Source organism: Macaca thibetana, chromosome 7 (assembly GCF_024542745.1).
Source record: "Macaca thibetana thibetana isolate TM-01 chromosome 7, ASM2454274v1, whole genome shotgun sequence".
Taxonomy (NCBI): domain Eukaryota; kingdom Metazoa; phylum Chordata; class Mammalia; order Primates; family Cercopithecidae; genus Macaca; species Macaca thibetana.
The window spans coordinates 88,450,859-88,470,631 of NC_065584.1; the positions used below are offsets into that span (position 1 = coordinate 88,450,859).

The 19,773-nt window shown below is 38.4% G+C and overlaps 2 protein-coding genes across 2 annotated transcripts; both read right to left on the reverse strand.

Moving 5' to 3' along the window:
• Positions 1–2,809: 2,809 nt before the first annotated feature.
• On the reverse strand, positions 2,810–3,821 carry LOC126959216 (olfactory receptor 4F6). Its single transcript, XM_050798147.1, has one exon. It carries the CDS (start codon positions 3,806–3,808, stop codon positions 2,810–2,812), a length of 999 nt encoding a protein of 332 aa, XP_050654104.1. The 5' UTR covers positions 3,809–3,821.
• Positions 3,822–16,672: 12,851 nt separating this feature from the next.
• Positions 16,673–17,612, reverse strand: LOC126960098 (olfactory receptor 4F15-like). The gene is given in 2 exon segments (XM_050800067.1): positions 16,673–17,068; positions 17,070–17,612. Coding segments are annotated over 2 exon segments (939 nt in total).
• Positions 17,613–19,773: the final 2,161 nt, after the last annotated feature.

The following is a 19,773-nucleotide window of genomic DNA, read 5'->3' on the forward strand; positions in this document are numbered from 1 at the left end:
ATAACTGTAATGAAAAATGTCAGACAAACTCAAATTGAGGGACATTATACAAAATATCTGACCAATATTCCTCAAAGATGTGACACCATGAAAAGCAAGGTAAGACTGAGAAATTGTCACAAACCTCAGAGGAGATTAAAGAGACATAATAGCTAAATGTAATGTGATATAAGGATTGGATTCTGGAACATAAAAAGACATTAATGGAAAAAAACTGGTGAAATTTGAATAAAGTCTAGAATTTAGTTTACAGTAATGTATTATACCAGTGATGATTTCTCAGTTTTGGAAAATGTACCATGGAAATACGAGGTGATAACATTAGGGGAAATTGAAACTTGGTAAGGGGCATATGGGCACCCTCTGGACCATCTCTGTAACTTTTCTGTAAATCTAAAATTATTCCAAAATAAAAGCCTTATTTTAAAACAATCCAAAGGATCAGAAAAAGAAATGTAAAATAGGACTGAATAGATTAAGTGAAAACCATGCTTGAAGATTTGTTGAAACTCTGCTATTTGACAGTCACTCAAGATACAAGGTGAATAATATGTTATGTAAGTAAAAAATTAACAGTCCAGTGGGAACACCAGATTTATCAACTAAGAAAATATGTTCTAAAATGATAGAAAACAGCAGAAGACCAGGAGTCTGTCAGTCTGGGTTCTAGGGTCTAGATTTGGATCTTCCATACACTACTTTTAGCATTTTCTTTTCTAGTAGTCGAGAGTTTCCAAAATGAGGAAGGACTAAAATTATTTATAATTTACTTTAAAATTCAAAAACTCTATTGTCCTACTAAGTAACCGCATGTGCTTTCAGTGCCAACATATCTTTCTACACTCTGTATGATGCAGGAGCTGGCACTCTGCCAACTTTCTCTTTTTTCTTTTCAGTTTCTCCTTGCTTGGATTCACCATTAGGGATACTAGAGGGAAGTGAGGGAAGTTGAAAGGCTGGAGATGGAAAAAGGGACTTCCTTCTTCCTGTTTGCCTCCTTTCTGCTTGCTGTGCCTGTCAGCATCACCCAACCACACTCATCACCTCAGCAACCTTGGTTGTTTTCCAAAGCAGCAGCTGAATCCAGTTAGTTTTTCTGATGCTAGAGGAGCTCTGCACCTCACACCCTCACTCAGGAACACCTGCACCAGCCAGTAGTGCCTCTCCCTCAGGGGCGTGTTATGACCCATAGGGCCTCCGCTAAGCTCAGAGACACTAGCCCCAGCCAGGCAGCATCCACCTCTGCTCAGATATTTGAGTTTCACCTCCACAGGTTCTTCCTCCAAGCTTTAAGAGTTTGGGGTTTTTTATTTATTTAAGTCTTAGTAGTTCTAACCTCTTTCCTTTATTTTCCCTTTTCTAGGAGTGAAAGCTGCTTCCTACAAATGCTACATTTTTATCTCAAAGTTTGATTTTTTCAAATAACTAGTTAACAACTGTCAAAACTAAGAAGTTACAATTTTAAAGATGTAATTGGCTTTTATTAGTGATTCTAGAATTGGGCAATACTTCGTTCTATCAACAGAATGAGTGTTCTCAATGAGCTGAGCAGAAGAGCTTGGCTTTGTAGGCAGAAAAAGGCTGAAGATAGCAGAATCAGAGAAAAAAAATGGACTGGCCTTTTCAAAGATACTTGAAACAGAAGGGACTTTTGTGTTATAGTGACTCAGGCTGACTGAGTTAATGGGTTTTTTGGGGTTTTTTTTTTTTTTTTTTTTTGTTTTGTTTTTTTTGTTTTTTTGTTTTTTTGTTTGTGGGGGAGTTGAAAATGGCTAATTTTGAAGTTTAGTCTGATTACGTGGCACCTAGCACAAGTGACTCTCTTCTGGTTTGCCTGCTGTATTAGTTCATTCTACACTGCTATAAAAAAAATACCCATGACTTGGTAATTTATAAAGGAAAGAGATTTAATTGACTCACAGTTCTGCATGGCTGGGGAGGCCTCAGGAAACTTACAATATGTTGGAAGGCAAAGGGGAAGCAAGCATCTTCTTCACAAGGCAGCGGGAGGGAGTGAGTGCAAACAGGGGAAATGCCAGTAGTTTATAAAACCATCAGATCTCGTGAGACTCACTCACTATCACGAGAACAACATGGGGGAAACCATGTTGTTCCCATAATCCAATCACCTCCCATCAGGTTCTTCCCTTGACACATGGGTATTATAATTCAAGATGAGATTTGGGTGGGGTCACAGAGCCAAACTATATCACCTGTTTGGCTGGGGCCTAATACAGGAGGCTAACCCAAAACAGTAGCTCCCATAAAATTTATTTAACACAAATTCATACTTAGTTAATTCTTTATACCAAAATTCCCCTTAAAAAAAAAAAAAGGCAACAGTGTACTTTCTCTTTACTGGACTTTGAGAAAAGATTAGCAAATAAATAGCTAACAGATAATGAGCTGAAAAAATAAAAAACAACTTTAGCAAATAAATAGCTAACAGATAATGAACTGAAAAAAATAAAAAAAATTACTTAGCTACATAGTAAGACAAATCATTAAGTCTAGTAAAAACCTTTATCTTTAAAGCAAGATAGTCTACCTTAAATGAAAAAAATAGAAAATGGGCAATAAACCACATACTGACATTCAAAATGAATTGTTTAACATTTAGAGTAATTCTATTTGACACTATATATAGGTAAGAATGTTGGTGAGATAAAGTAACCACACTCTTTAATCTTTAAATCTCTTACATAAGCAAGAAATCTATATCACAATTCAATTTGGGAAGGAAAAAAAAAAGACAACCCAACACATACTAGTAGAAAGTGATATTCTGGTTAAATTTAACATAACTTACTTAGCACATATCTGTCTGAAATTCTAGTATAATTTGCCTTTTTGTATATTCTTGATATATTTTAAAGATTTTACTGTAATTCACAAACTGAGACCATAGTCTTCTCATTGCCACCTTCATCTCTTTATTCCTAAAAGTATAGATGACTGGATTTAAAACAGGTGTGATAACTGCATCAAAGATGGCAAGGAATTTATCCAGATGTGATGTGGGAAATGGGAAAATATAGAAAAAGATTAATGGCCCAAAGAACAAAACCACCACAGTGACATGAGCTGACAGCGTAGAGAAAGCCTTGAATATACCACCCAAAGATTTTTTCTGAACAGTCACCAAAATAAAGATGTAAGAGATTATGAGAATTAAAAAAGAAGCCAGAGAAATAAATCCACTATTGGCAGTAACCATGAATCCCAATGTGTAGGTCTCTATGCAAGCCAGTTTGATAAATCGAGGAAGATCACAAAAGAAACTATCTAATTCATTAGGGCCACAGAACGGCAGGTCTACAACAAAAGCCAACTGAATCACTGAGTGAATAATACCTATAATCCAGGAGATGACTAAAAACAAAATGCACCTTTGTGGGCTCATGATGGTCAGGTAGTGGAGAGGCTTACATATGGCCACATATCGGTCAAAGGCCATGACTATAAGCAGCACCATCTCAGTGCCCCCAACTGCATGGATAAAGAAGATCTGAGCCACACAGCCCCCAAAAGAGATGGTTTTGTGCTTCCTGAAAAGGTCATAAATCATCTTGGGAGCTGTGGAGGAGCAAAATACCAAATCAATGATGGAAAGGTTGGCCAGCAGGAAGTACACAGGGGACTGTAAACGAGGGTCAGAGGTCACAGTTAGCACAATCAGGAGGTTTCCCATCAGACTTGACACATAGAACACTGAAGAAAAGAGGAAGAGGAGGAGCTGGATCTTCCATGAATTGGAGAGTCCCAGGAACACAAACTCAGAGACCACAGAATGATTGGCTTCATCCATTGCCTCTGTCGGCTGTGACGACTCTCATGCTACCTGAAAGAGTAGAGTAAGGAGAAACTTTGATTTAGGACAAAAAGCATTGATGTTAGCAAAATCACGAGCAATTCATATGTTGTCAGAAAACTAGACATGGGCTAATATACGCCTTTGGAGACAACTTCAGTCACAAAGCAACTCATATTCCTCTATCATAAATTTTGTCACCAGAAAGTACATTGCACAGAATAAGAACTCATTTACTTACTTGAATGGATACCTTTGTTTTATTTTTAAGTATTTTTTTATAGCCATATCTCAGATATGACTGTAAGCTAAAGACTTTCTGTAAAGTACGTGAAATAGTTAAGTGACAGTGGATTTCATAACTTGGGCATCCTTGATATACATATTAATTAATTAATTTATTTATTTATTTTTGAGACAGGATCTTGCTCTGTCACCCAGGCTGGAGTGCAGGGCATGATCACAGCTCACTACAACCTGCCTGCAATTCCTGAGTTCAAGCAATCCTCCCACCTCAGCCTCAGCCTCCCAAGTAGCTGGCACTACAGGCACATACCACCACACTTGGCTAATTTTTGTAGTTTTTGTAGAGATGGGGTCTCACTGTTTCCTAGACTGGTCTCCAGCTCCTGGGCTCAAGTGATCCTCCCACCTCAGCCTCCCAAAGTACTGGTATTACAGGCATGAGCCACCATGCCCAGCCCTCAATATACTAATATCATTTATATGACCATATTGACAAGTTCTTTCAATATTAATATGCTCTCTTAAGGCCTGGAGATGTAAATTTCTCATATCTGTAAATTGGGTAGATAAGGTGAGTTACCTATAAGAAGGCAAGAACTATAGGAGTAGAGGATGCCAGATCATGGCACAAACCATGAATGCTAGAAAAAATGACACAATTATGGGTGCTGTTAAGGAGATTCTAAGAGAGATTATTTCCTGAGGGAGGAAAGAATGTGAGACATTAAAAAAGGCAACCACAGAATGAAAATGATGAGTTCTAAATCTTAAGTAAAGGAGAACAAGAAAGAGTGAAAATATCAGAAAATTTAGAAACTTTCTGTCTACTTTAACTGCCCGTTAAAGTCTCTGTCTAGCTTTAAATGAGATATTTAACCTCATTCATAAACAAACACATACTAAAATAGTAAGACACCAGTTGTTTCATCAGTTTGGCAGATATGCAAACATTTGAGAAAAGTCAGAGCTTGGTAGGAAATGGAAAAATAGGCTATTTCATAACTGGTGATGGGGAAGTAAACTGAGAAAACATTTGCCAATTTGGAAACATCTTCTGAATTTTTATATTCTCATATACTTCGACTCGGTTCTATTTTGGGGGCAGGGAGGAAAACCCTTGAATATACCTACGTGTGCATATGAACAAAGTGGACAAAGCATGTCTTTGTTATTTTTGCTAAAGCATTACTTTGTTTGTTTGTTTGTTTTGTTTTAGTTTTTGAGATGGAATCTCACCCTGTCACCAGGCTGGAGTGCAGTGGTGCAATCTCGGCTCACTGCAACCTCCGACTCCCTGGTTCAAGTGATTCTCCTGCCTCAGCCTCCCAAGTAGCTGGAATTACAGGCATGCACCACCACACCAGGCTAATTTTTGTATTTTCAGTAAAGACGGGGTTTCACCATATTGGCCAGTATGGTCTCGATCTCCTGACCTCATGATTCGCCCGCCTCAGCCTCCCAAAGTGCTGGTATTACAGGCGTGAACCACCACGCCTGGCCTAAAGCGTTGTTTTAAGAGCAAAATCCTGACACTAATGTCAATGTATAGACTAAGAAGCTAGTTAAATAACTTATCTTAGATAGTTTCCGTGAAATACTATGCAGCCATTTATAATATTGAGGCAGATCTAAATATACTGAGGAGAGATAGGGGAGAGGTTGTCAGTTGCCTGCACTACGTCATTCCATCTGGACTTAAAAATAAAATTAGTCAAATAAAATAATAAGTAGATAGAAAATGTCTAGATTGATACACAAAAACATGTTAATAATTATCTCCAAGGGTTGGGATTGAGACAGTAATGAAGGAAAAGATAACTTTCAGTTTTTGCTTTTCCTAGCTTACATTTTTGCAGTGAGCACACATCAATTTCACTCTTACAATAAGGTAAATGTTTTCCAAAATTACACAATTAGTGTCTTCAGAGTATCCAAAGATATTACCATAATCTAACCCTCAAATTAAGATAAGAATCAAAGCTATTCCCAAAATATTCACTAACTTTGTTACTTCATTTCTCCCTACACCTTATACACGCTAAGCTAAACTACTTCTTTTTTGCTGGACATGTTCCCAAAAGGCATTTATTCTTCACACACGCGCGCGCGCACACACACACACACACACAACTTCAGCTCATGTCTTCACTCCACATTCTTCACTCAGCCTACATGCCTTTGTCATCATTACGTCTCTCTAATTTTTCCTATTTTCTTTAGTACCCACTCTGTCTAATTCCTTTCTCCATGAAGTCCTCTTTGATACCCTTACCTTTATATACACTAAATGGAAATAAACCTTGTTTATACTGTGGTAACCAAACCGAAAACCTTTGTACTAATAGTGTGCTACGAGTGATCTAACAAAGAACGCTATTGAATTTCCGATCATTGTAAATAATGTGTCTTCAACATGTCTTCAAATTATCCTTTTCAGACTTTTGCATGATAATACTATAAATGGCATTTACATTCATAAAGGGCAACTCAGCTTGGAATAAATTAAGTTCCTTTCACACTGATTATCATCAGCACCCTTCCCACTGAAGCAATTTATTTAAATGAATGATTAAATTCTAAATTGCTCCCCTAGAAGCTGAAAGATACTCTATCAATGTCTCCAATTTCCACTCACTCCTAAAACCATTTTAATTTTTACACAAGACTTTTGTTTTATCTTTAAAATAACACTTTTTTATTTTTATATATAAGATTAGCAAAGATTTATATTAGATTATTCCTAGTGTTGCTAAAAATTTGGAAAACAGGTTTGTCTGCTCCTTGTTGGTATTACTGCCTTCTAGCCAGTCTGTCATGTTCTATCTCTATTTTAAACTTAAGGTCTTTAGGTACCACACTTTGTATTAGTCCCCACTGAACATTTGTTTTAAAGCAGGGCAGAATAGTTGTTTAAATCTGATCTTTTCCATAATGACAGAGTTAAGCTCTCCACTTAGCTCACTCCTACAAAAGGAAAACAGGTTATCAGTGGTGATAAGCCACTCAATCCCAGTGTGACTTTGTAGTGTTCTGAATCTCATGATTGCATTCAACACAGAGCACCAACCTCTCTCACACTCCTACTATTAAGCCCAGAATGTAAGAAAAGAAAGATACGTCAAAGATCATCTACTGATCAACTCATTCTCTCCTCTGCTCAGGTTGCTCATCCCTGTGCTGCCCAACATAAATAGGAAATGAATTAAAGCCATGTGAGCTAATCACCAATCCAAATAAGGATGATAATTCTAATGATTTTTAAGTAGATCAGTGTTTGAAGTCTCTCAGATAAAGATGGATAGAAAGAGCTCAGGACACCACTCAAAATACGAAAAAGATGGACGGGAATGGGCACTGGAGCTGCATGCTCCCAAAATTACTGTTCTTACTACCATCAACAATACAGCAAGCCTTGTAGAAGTCTGCTGTTATGACTTGAATGAAACTTTGCTAACGATTGTAAAATTCTTTCATTTTAGGGTTAAGAAAACCAAGGTACAAAGAGGGTAAATGACTCTGCTAAAGCTACAGAACAAGTTGGTGGCAAATCCAGAATATGTTTGACTTTTGGCTTCCTTAGTACAGGTTATTTCTACTACATCGTGTTTCTTTTGCTGTGATGGTCTTTGCGTACTGTATGTGGCCCAGGAAACCATAACATACCAAAACTAGTTTGTTTAGCATTGTCTACTTACACTGTACTCAAATTTTCCACTCTGGCTTTATTATTTGCCTGGAGACCCACACATGACACATCCGTGTGCAAATGTCACTGGAATAACCTTTCCAATACTGAACACGAAATTATGACTTGACTCTACTCATTCAGATGCATTCTATATTTTGGTTGTTAGTTAATCTGCTGCAATTTTCCTGTTGAATAACAGATAATTCATTACTCCTAGTTGATTAAATTCTCCCTCTCACTGTTCTGTGTGTTTCCACTTAAAGTTCTGATCTCCATCAAAGACAGTTTCTATCCATTTAACCTACCTGGACCAATGTTGGAATAGAGGATCACAAAATGCAGAGCTCACTGATGTTATGATCGTCACTTGGCATAAAAAATCATGTGTAATACCTCCACAGGGGGAAAGGGAGCTAATTAGCAGCACAGAAAAGTTACTTCAATGTTGCTGTAGAGACCTGGGATTGCCATCCTGAGTACATTTGGCCAAGGGAATTAATTCTGTGCCATCCACAGAACTTTGGCCACAGCAATTAAAGGGAAAAACTGGCAATGGGTCACCTGAAGAGAAGGAAGAAGAGAAACTATGGACCTTTTGTGTGTAAAAATTACAGATTTTTGTTTGTTTGTTTTTGTTTTTGAGACGGAGTCTTGCTCTGTCCCCCAGGCTGGAGTGCAGTGGCCGGATCTCAGCTCACTGCAAGCTCCGCCTCCCGGGTTCACGCCCTTCTCCTGCCTCAGCGTCCCGAGTAGCTGGGACTACAGGCGCCCGCCACATGTCCGGCTAGTTTTTTTTTTTTTTTTTGAGACGGAGTCTTGCTCAGTTTTTTTCTCGGCTCACTGCAAGCTCCGCCTCCCGGGTTTCGCCATTCTCCTGCAGAGCCTCCCGAGTAGCTGGGACACCAGGCGCCCGCCACTACGCCCGGCTGTTTTGTATTTTTAGCTAGGACGGGGTTTCACCGTGTTAGACAGGATGGTCTCGATCTCCTGATCTCGTGATCCGCCCACTTCGGCCTCCCAAAGGGCTGAGATTACAGGTATGAGCCACTGCACCTTGCCTGTTTTATCTTTTTACCTGCTTGTTTTCCTTATCTATAAGGGAAGAAACGCCGTAAGAATGAAAATATATACTTTTCAAAAAGTGAAATCAAGTTTACCATTGAGGAAGGAAGGAAGAACGGAAGGGAAGGGAAGGGGAGAGGAGGGGAGGGGAGGGCACGGGAGGGGAGGGGAGGGGACGGGAGGGAGAGGCCTCCAATGTGGCATCTAAAATGTGATCCATGCCCCACTAGAAAGGATAACTAAATTAGAGGTAATCATATGTACAGTTGTGTAGTCAACATTTGGTTAGTTCTTAATCGTGTGTATGATATGGGGAGATGAATAAGGTGTTATAAAAGCAGCATACCAGGATGGACTAAAAATACTAGTACAGCTGAAATAAAGAAAATCAGTAATTGACTTAACCTCTCATAGATTAAGTTTTTTTATTTATAAAAACAATCAACAAAACAGAAAACCTCTGATTATGTTTTATTTCTTTACATCAAAAATATGCAGAGTCAGTGAAAGGGCCACTGATAAATTATAATTATACAGAGTATACTATATCACTTATCTATTGCTGCACAACAAAGTAGCCTAAATCAATAACGTTTTACTCACTCATGTGTCTGCAATTCAGGCTAAGGTCAGCTGGGCAGTTCGTCTGCTGGTCTCCCCTGGGCTTTCTCATGAGACATTAGTTATCTGGCAACTTGACTGGGGTTGGAGGGTCTATGGTGGCCTTACTCACCTGTCTGAAGCCTAATCCTGGCTATAGACTGGGACTCTCTCTCACAGGGTCTTTTATCATTCATTAATCTTGCCTAAGCTTCCTTACATGGTGGTGGAGGATGCTATGAGTGAGCAAAGAGAGAAGCTACAAAGCAACTTATACCTAAGTTCTGGAGCTCATGCAACATAAATTTTGTCATATTTCCTTCATCAAAGCAAGCATAACGCCAGGCCAGATTGAAGGTGGGGAAATAGACTCCACCTCTTCTCAGGAGGAACTACAAAATATTGTTGCCATGCTTTTCAATCAACTAAATACTCTGAAACTAACCATTCTCAGTTGTATTGATTGACTAAGCTTCATTTAGAAATATTTTTAGTATAGGCACGTGACATATGTCCTATCCAGGGCTCTAAGGTGCTGTTACTCCAACTTTCACTAACTCAAAGGAACATCAGCTCTCTCCCACTCCTGCTTTTGTCTTAGATTCAACAGGTTTGTAATAAGTAATTTTTATTGTTATTAATGAGTTTATATCCTGATACAAAACTCAGTTAAGTCACATGACCTTCTAGAGTCTTCAGCACCACAAATAGTCCAGCCTCCTACTTGTCAAAGAAGGTTCAAGAACACTCAGGTAGAGGCACAGTCACATTACTTGAAAGAAGTCTAGAGGCCCTGTGGAAAGAAACTTTTCACCATCAACAAATGAGATCAAACATATATAGAATGATTTGATGAACTTGAGTTGTCCAAAGGAGGGCAGTCTGATGCATCTCAGATAAAATCATTACAAAAGCAAAAGATATCTAGCAGAACAGGCTAGACTAAGCAGCAAGGCCTGGCGACTGCATGGGCAGCAATTGAACAGGGATGTACATGAACATGCTCTAACACAGCCTCTCTACCCCTCCCCACACAGTCCTCAGATTCCTACAGTTTCAGGCAGTGCATGATATGCAGAGATAAGCAATTCAGGAGAGATGAGCAGTGGCTCAAGCAGATAGCTGTGTGCCACAGAGTGGCTTCTGTCTCTGAAGCAGAAGAATGGCTATACCACAGTCAGCAGAACAAAGGGGTAGCACTGATTATATGCAAACCCTCCCATCCTAATACTCTAGAGAGAACAGTTGGGAAGAAGAATCCCAGAAAAGATTAAAATTCTGCTTATCAAGCAGGACAGAGAAATGAGACTGGGAAGAATATTGTGTCAGTGTGACACATTTGTATTCAGCAGGTCTTGCAGTCTGGTGTTTTGATTGTCTTAATTTTATTTTTTTGACTTGATTCCAGGGCGCGTCTGTTGATCAGCATGTGATGTCATTTACTAAAATATCGAATGCCAAGACAAATATTTTACTTACTCCAAATACTATTATCTTTACTAGCCAAGGGTTACATCTACAAAATGAATGTGTCAATATGAGGAAGGTTTTACTTACAAATCCCTTAATTTAAATGCCCATGAAGAAAGCATATCAATATCTGTTGATTTTAGAACCTGCATATTCCACCTACTGGTGTCTTATACAGCACAGATGCATGGTTAGTGTCTGTTATTACATATGGCATCTACGTTTATTAATTGCTGCCATAAGAAATCATTAGGGTTTCAGAAAAAAAACTATTTCCCAATTAGTTTACTTGCCAATTGGCTCACCTAATAAGAGAGCATTCTATTGTAACCAAAGCAAATTCACAGAAAGTTTGTCTATTCTTTCAAAATGTATGCTGAATTCATCAACTTTTGTTTTCTTTTTTATGGTTTGCTGATATCCTTTTTTTGTTGCTGTTTACAAACAGTAACAAAATTTCATATACATTTTTCCATATGTTGCCTGACTATATTATCTTTTGTGCTGCTTTTTTCAACTTTTACTTTAAAATAAGGGGGTACATGTGCAGTTTGTTACACAGGTATATTGCATGGTGCTGAGGTTTGGAGTATAAATGAATCCATCACCCAGGTGGTAAACATCTACCCAATAGGTAGGTTTTTTTCAGCCCTTACCCTGTTCTCTCCATCCTCACTCTTGCATTCTTCCGTGGCTTTTTTTTTTTTTTTTTTTTTTTTTGAGACAGAGAATCTCGCTGTTGCCCAGGCTGTAGTGCAATGGTGCAATCTCGGCTCACTGAACCTCCGCCTCCCGGGTTCAAGTAATTTTCCTGCCTCAGCCTCCTGAGTAGCTGGGGTTACAGGTGTGCACCACTAGCCCTGACTAATTTTTGTATTTTTAGTAAAGAGGGGTTTCACCATGTTGGCCAGGCTGGTCTCGAATTCTTGACCCCTACCTGCCTTGGCTTCTGAAAGTGTTGGGATTACAGGCATGAGCTACCTCACCCAACCTTATTGTTCCCATTTTTATAACCATGTGTACCCAATGTTTAGCTCCCACTCACAGGTGAGAACATGTGATATTTGGTTTTCTGTTTCTGCAGTCATTCACTTAGGATAATGGCTTCTAGCTGCATCCACGTTGCTGCAAAGCACATGATTTTGTCCTTTTTATGGCTTCATAGTATCCCATGGTGTACATGTACCACATTTTCTTTAGCCAATCCACTGTTGATGGCACTGGGCATCAACATGTTTTTAAGCCATCACATTCATACTAATTTGTTATGACAGCCTTACGAAACTAATACAGAGATTAATCTGTCATTAGAAGTAAAGTGGATTCAAGAAAGAGATTATATTTATTTGTTTGATGTTTTTAAGCTTAGAAGAGATGTGGCCATGTTTGAATACTGACAAAGAAACCAAGAGAAAGGATGGTTTAAAACTATAGGAAGAGGAGGGAGTAACTGACAGAGCAAAGGCCCTGAGGAGGTGGCAGAGGATGAGATCTATAACTCAACCACAGAAAGGGCCCTGCATCTTGAGGGTCCTGACTTCACCTAACCAATCATATTCTCCCTCCTGGAAATTTGAAATTTGGGATTCATAAATGCTGGTCAGCTTCTGCTGGTCCCTTAAACTAAAGTGATGTAGCTACAGGGATAGGACACAGAAAGAAATACAAATGAGAGGCCCGCAACTTCAGAGCATCGTAAGAAATAGCGGGTTTAGTTCCTTCTCCTTCAACCATTCATGTTGCTGTTCCTGGTGGTTCTGCTCTAGAATTCCACCAAATACTACTGTGTGAAGATAAGTCTCCTCTTCCCATATCTGTGACTTGCAACAAGGAGCTGTGAGTAAGAAACTGACAGAATTTGGTTTTAACCCCAAGTCAATCACTTTCTAGGTGTGTGACTTCTAGGCTGAGGCTTTCTCATTTATGAAGCAGGGATAGCAAAACCTACCGCATTGGTTTTATGAGTTTTTAATGAGAATACATATGAAGGCCCTGAAGTATAGTAGATATTTGGTTACTGTTAATTCCCCTGCCCATTCCCTAGGGGTAACTTAAGGAAAACAGAAAGCTCTGCCCAAATAGTTTATTTTGATAGTTTATTGTGATAAGCACTCGGAAATGGATACTAAAGAAAATCTCACCACCAAAAATGATTGTAGAGTGTAGAGAAGTTTTAAGCTTCTTTGGAAATCTGAGAATACATAAGGTATAACAAAAATTGAGGCATAATACAAGTGGGCCTTTCCATACAAGGTTGCCAAATCACTGTCTCTTCCCCAAGGTCTCTGCCAATCATCCCTGTCTCTGTTTCTATCCGCTGCTCCCTCTCCAGACAGTTATAAAATAAAAGCTCACCTGGTAAGCTATCATAGATAGTCTATAAAGGTATCCTAGATTCTGTTTATTTAGCCTGAGACACAGTTCTTAAATTTTACTTTCCGTAAAAAGCCATGTTATGATTCTTCTAGCACTGGAGTTGCAACAGAATAGCTTCATCCTCAGATTAGTAGTATGCAAGGTCTTTGAAGTTACGCAAGGTCTTTAAAATTACCCAATGGTAGGATTCATGCTACATCACCACAGATCTGGGTTTTGCTGCTGCAAACAGGCTGACCTTAGCACAGGGATGACTATGTCTCGGATCCTACTCTACACAGCACCTAAAAGATGTAACAGGGAACCTTTGAGCAAAGTGATAGGAAATCGTTTTACCTCTCCAGATTTTCTTTTCTAAATGAGGACATAACAACGCCTGCTCCATATAATTTTTATGTGTAAATTAGATAGTGCCTGGCACACAGCACTTAATAAACGGTAGCTGGAAGGAGGAGAGAAGCCCTACTGGTTAAATATACTAGCTAAGGAAGAAGCGTTTTGTATACACCAGAAAGAGCTGTGCTTGAAGCTTAGTGTTTTTTCTTTAAGCTCTTGTTGGAGTACTTTGGACATGTCTAATGGTATAGAATCAAGAAGCAGTGTATCATTTGTTCAGTCGTTTCCAGCTTAGACAGTCATTAAAATTGGCTTATCCTCTGCCTGGACTAATGCAAACTCTCTTGTTCCATGAGAGTGAAGGAACCGCATGAGGTATTCCTGAGGCTTCGTTCTTTTCCTGCAACAAAATTACTCTATCATGGATTAAGTATCTCCAAAGCACAGACGGTGCATTGTCTTTCACTTATGCAAAATTTTATTTGAATATGATAAAGTTATAAAATTATTTTAGTACCTAAGCTGCTTCTGAATCTTAACTCCTTTGAATAGTAAATATATGGATATTTTAATGATACATTTAAATGACAGAACACAAATCTTGAATAGCATTATATTTTATTGAGTTGATGCATATTTTATGTTCCCATTTTATGCTAGTAAGTATAGAAAGGAAAAATGTGTTCAGATTTTCGCAGTTCAGGAGAGAGGGTCTTTGAACCATCTTGGCAGGTAGTGGAGTGTGGTGATTAGGAGCAAGGATGTTGCAGCAGGACCTGCTTGAATTTATGTCACAGCTCTACTGCTTACCAGCTATGTCCCCCTGGGATAGTTACTGAATCTTTCTGTGCACTAGTTACCTCGTCTGTAAAAGAAGAATGACAATATTACCTACCCAGTTGCTGTGAAAATTAAATGAGTTAAGGTATGTAAACAACTTAGGATAGTACCTGGCACATCATAACTGTTCATTTAGACAACTCTTGGTCAACGGTTAATTTTACTAAAAAGAAACATCTCTCACTTGGTTAAGTTAATGTCTTAGCATATGTTTGTCCTAACAAATGTTTTACAAGCAAATTAACAGTTTTAAAGAAGTCCAAAATTTAAAAAAGAAGAAAAGTGAATATAAAAGAGTAAAGTAACTTCCTAAAAGAATCCTGAAATAGTCAATTCTTTAAGAAGATGGATTCATTACAAGGTTCTACCAAAAATCACTAACTTACAGGGACATATGAGTATACATGTGACATTTTAAAGAATCTTTAAAGTAAGTAGGTATTAGTGTAATATCATCATAGTTACTCATTTATAAATCAAAAAGTTTGTTTATAGAACAGAAAGACTGGCTTATATTATTTTGGGGTCCCAAAAGTTCTAAGGTCCCCAATATTTCATTCAAGGAAACTATGATCCTCTAAAACAAACAAACAAAAAGAATAATATTCGTGCCTGAAATTCTTGAAGCTTATTTAAGATAACTGCTAGATTTGGTAGCAGTAAGAAAAGTGATGGTAGGCTGGGCGCAATGGCTCATGCCTATAATTCCAGCACTTTGGGAGGTGGAGGTGGGAGGATAGCTTGAGCTCAGGAGTTTAAGACCAGCTTGGGCAACATAGTGATACCTCATCTATACAAAAAATAAAAAAATTAGCTGGGTGTGGTGGCACACGCCTGTGGTCCCAGCTACTTTGGAGGTTGAGGTGGGAGAATCACTTGAGTCGCAATTGCCACTGGGAGATGGAGTCGTGATCGCCACTGCACTCCAGCCTGGGTGACAGAGCAAGACCCTTTCTCAAAAAACAAAAGAAAGAAAGAAAGGTGATGGCAAATGCTCTTTGGAGTGTTCAGTAGAGTAGAAAAGCAATATAGACAGAGGAATACTGTTTAATTATGGATTTTTAAAGTAAGTGACACAAATAAAAGCCACGGATGAAACCAGACATGAGTGATGATATGATCATGCATTTTGAAAAATAACCAGAACCTGGTTCAAGAAATTTCTTGTTGGGCTGCAAATAAAGAAGGAACTTGGAAACAACAAATAACCATATGAAATCGGTGACAATGAAAACAGTGTCATGCTCACTAGCTGGGTGATGGGATCAATTGTACCACACACCTCAGCTTCACACAATATACCCATGTAACAACCTGCAAATGTACCACTGAATCTAAAATAAAAAGTTGAAATTTAAAAAAAAAGAAAGAATAATGAACTCACTGGTGTCTCTTCTGCTCACTGGGGTCAGAAATAAAAAGGCAATAGAAGGGCAGAGGTACAGTTTGTTAGTGGAAAGCTCAAGAATCTAAATCAATAAGTGGGCTTAAATTTTTTTTAATCTAAAAGTGAGGAAACCAAATTCTCATTTCAAATCTATCATCTAATATCTGTGTCTGAATATAATCATCTATAAAATAATAGGTTGGAACAAATGATCTCTCAAATTCCAGTTCTAAATTTCCATACTTCTATTATATAATCAACAGTTCTCTAAGTAGCCAAAGGATACAGGAAGCAAGCAGATACTAAAGCAAGAGTGAGTGAAATGAAAGCAATTAGGCATTATGACAGTTTGGTAGGTAGTTTGAGAAAAGGACATTAAGCAATTCAAAACAGGGAAAGTATAACAGCGAAGAGGAATAATACACTAACTTCCAACACTGAATTATTGAACACATCCTCTGTTTGACACCTTTTGACAGAGATTAATGAAAGCGGGAAATTTGGTGAAAAATAGCTTAGGTTTGAAATATTTCACATAGTAATTACAAAGACAATGAGCAGACAGCATATCTTAACTTATAAAAAATATTATTGAAGTAAAAATACTTACTGCACAGAGTTGTCATGAATATTAAATGATTTCTGTTAAACATCCAGCATAGGGTCTGAAACACAGAAGCCTCCAACGTTAGCTCCCTATATCGTTATTGATTAGAGTACTAGAGATACACAATAACGTGGTAAATGCCTAAATGTAACCTAGTACACAAAAGTAATTGAGATATAAATTTCGTTGACTTTATTTTTTCCATTGTCTTCAAGTGCAGAGCTACATTGTTGTTTATCTTTAAAATAGCTAAGACATCTTCCTGTAACTCACAAGTTGATGGCAAAGTTTCTTCATTGCTGCCTTCATCTCCTTGTTCCTCAACGTATAGATGACTGGATTCAGAAAAAGAGTGAGAATTGCATCAAAGATAGCAAGAAATTTGTCCAAATGTGATGAGGGGAAGGGCCAGATGTAAAAGAAAATCAATGGTCCAAAAAATAAAACAACCACAGAGACATGAGCTGACAAAGTAGAGACGGCCTTGGATAAACCACCTGAAGAGTGTTTCTGAGCAGTGACCAGAATGAAGATGTAAGAAATAATTAATATGGAGAAAGACCCCACAGAGATGAGTCCACTGTTGGCTGTGACCATGAACTCCAGTCTATTGGTCTCTGTACAAGCAAGTTTAATGAGCTGAGGTGAGATCACAGCAAAAGCTGTCCAATACATTAGGGCCACAGAAGGGCAAGTCTATGACAAAAGCCAGTTGGGCCACTGAGTGAATGAGGCCAAGGATCCAGGCAGTAGCCAAAATTAAAATGCATATTCGTGGGTTCACGATGGTCAGGTAGTGGAGGGGCTTACATATGGCCGTATGCCGGTCAAAGGCCATGGCTATGAGCAGCCCCATCTCCGTGTCCCCAACAGCATGAATAAAGAAGATCTGAGTTATACAGCCCCCAAAAGAGATGGCTTTGCGTTTTCTAAAAAGGGCATACATCATTTTGGGGGCTGCAATAGAGCAAACTCCCAGGTCAAGAAAGGAGAGGTTGGCCAGCAGGAAATACATAGGGGAGTGTAAGTTAGAGTCAGAAGTTACAGAGAACACAACGAAGAGGTTTCCCAGCAGACTTGCCATGTAGAACGCAGAGGAAAAGAGGAAAAGAAGAAGCAGGATCACCCATGAGTTAGAGGGTCCCAGGAACACAAACTCAGACACCACAGAGAGGTTGGCTCCATCCATTGCCTCCGTGAGCAGAGCTGACTCTAACACTACCTGGAAAGGAGAGTAAAGAGAAAATCACACTTTGTGGGTAGTGTCTGATTGCATGAGTTTCAAACTGTAAGGAAAAAATATTGCTTTAACTCACAGAGCCGAAACATCTCTATATAACCCCTTTAAACTGTAGTTGCAGAAAATAGGCAGTAACTCACTGTCACAAAGCACAGCTTCCAATTTCCTAGACTCCCTAACAAACTACAGGTTGTGATAAAAGAAGATCAGGCAAAAACAAATGCTAAATGCACTGGAATAACATGAGGGGAAAAAAGAGGAAATGAAGATGAACTCATTGATTTCTCCCTCACAGTTTGTTATTCCTGGCCATAGTTCTCCCCAAACCTCAAGCAACTTCTGATGACCTTTATTTTTCTTACCTTTTTTATTTCTTCCATGTGCAATACATTACCATTATTCATACTCTCTCACGTTCAGCCTCATGCTATTGTAGTTTTATCAGATTATATTCACCTTTTCCTCATAAGGAGAGAAAATAATGTAGAAACCCTAAAATTATCCCACCTTTGTAGCCCAGCCCAGGGAGTGGAGGTGATCACAAAGCCTGAGCAGTGACAGCATATGGTGGAGAAGGACAAGGCCAGGAAAGAGATGTACGCTGCAGGATCCACACATGAATAGAGCTCATGCAACATAGCAAAAACAATTCCACATAATTGATATCTAAAATTCATTGGCTGTGCTAACTTTTCATGGTTCATGGAATGGTGGAAAGACATTACACTTGGAATCAGAAAAGTATGATCAAGTCCTAGCCCTAAGCTCATGGAAATTTGACCAAGTTCTTCCTCCCATTCCCTCTACACTTGAGACACTTTTTCAACTCAGTTGTATTATTATAAAATAAAGGGGTGGAGACAATCCTTCCAAGTTTGCAATTACTATTATTTTATAATCCTATGCTATCCCGGTATGTAACAAAGTTCACCATAATGATGGTATTTTCTGCATTGGGTAGCTCCCATATTCACTATTTCTTTCCCTTGTTTGTGGTTGGTTGTAAGTCACATATCCCATACAAGACTATCTCTTCACAGTAATCTCCCTCTTATCTAATTCCCTTTTTGACTCAATTAGCATGTTATATAAATCTACAATCTGCTAAATAGCAGATATAAATCTGCTGTATCATTTATTTTGCCCTTTATCATAACCATTTGTAATCAATCAATAAATATTTACTAGATGCCTCCCATGCACAATGGGCACTATTTACTTATAGAAGTATTAAAATATTTACTACTGTTAAGAATTTTACATCTGAGCACACACAATGTGAACAATAAAAAATATATTGTGTAAAAATTTCCTATGTAATATGATCATAAAATTGTTGAAGTAGAAAATATACTCCTGAGCCAGGGTGATCAGAGCTGTCTTCAGAAAGGAAACAGAATCTATGCTGCACTTTAAGAGACGGATCTAATTTATTTCAATACACAGCTTCATGTCTGAGCTTAAAGAATTACTTAGACATTATCAGGGAATATCTCCCAGTCTGGAGCATTGTTTGATGAGCTTTCTGTGGAAATAATGATAACCAAGGTAAAACAAAAACAGCGGCCACCATGTGCAAGACACAACAATGACTGCTTCATATACACCATCTTGTTTGATGTCTACAAAAACTGTGAAAGTTGGTATTATAGGCTCCTTTTTACATTAGGGAAATCAAGACCAAGAGTGGAGAAGCAACAAGATAGAACATAAGAGGTAGAAATGAGATTGATACTCTGGTCTACCTCTCAGCCAGTATGGAAAGAAAACTGTTTCTTCCTCATGACTTTCTGATTGTATGATATATCTTAGTCCATTTCTGAATGTCCCATGTTCTATCCTCAGCACCCTAGGCAGATTTAAGTGAAAGAGAAGGAGATAGCTTTGTCCTTAAGTATTCATAGCATCTGGGTTTCCTAAGCTACTGCAAATGCATCCATAATTTATCCTGGTTTTTTAAATAAACATAGTAGCAGAAGGTGAATTTGTATAATACCTGCAGCTCAGAGGATCCTGGTTGAATTTCCAGACTGCCACCATCTTGATCCACATAAAATCCTTCAGCTTTCCATAAGAGACTCAGTTTCTACTATAATATAATGAATGAAGA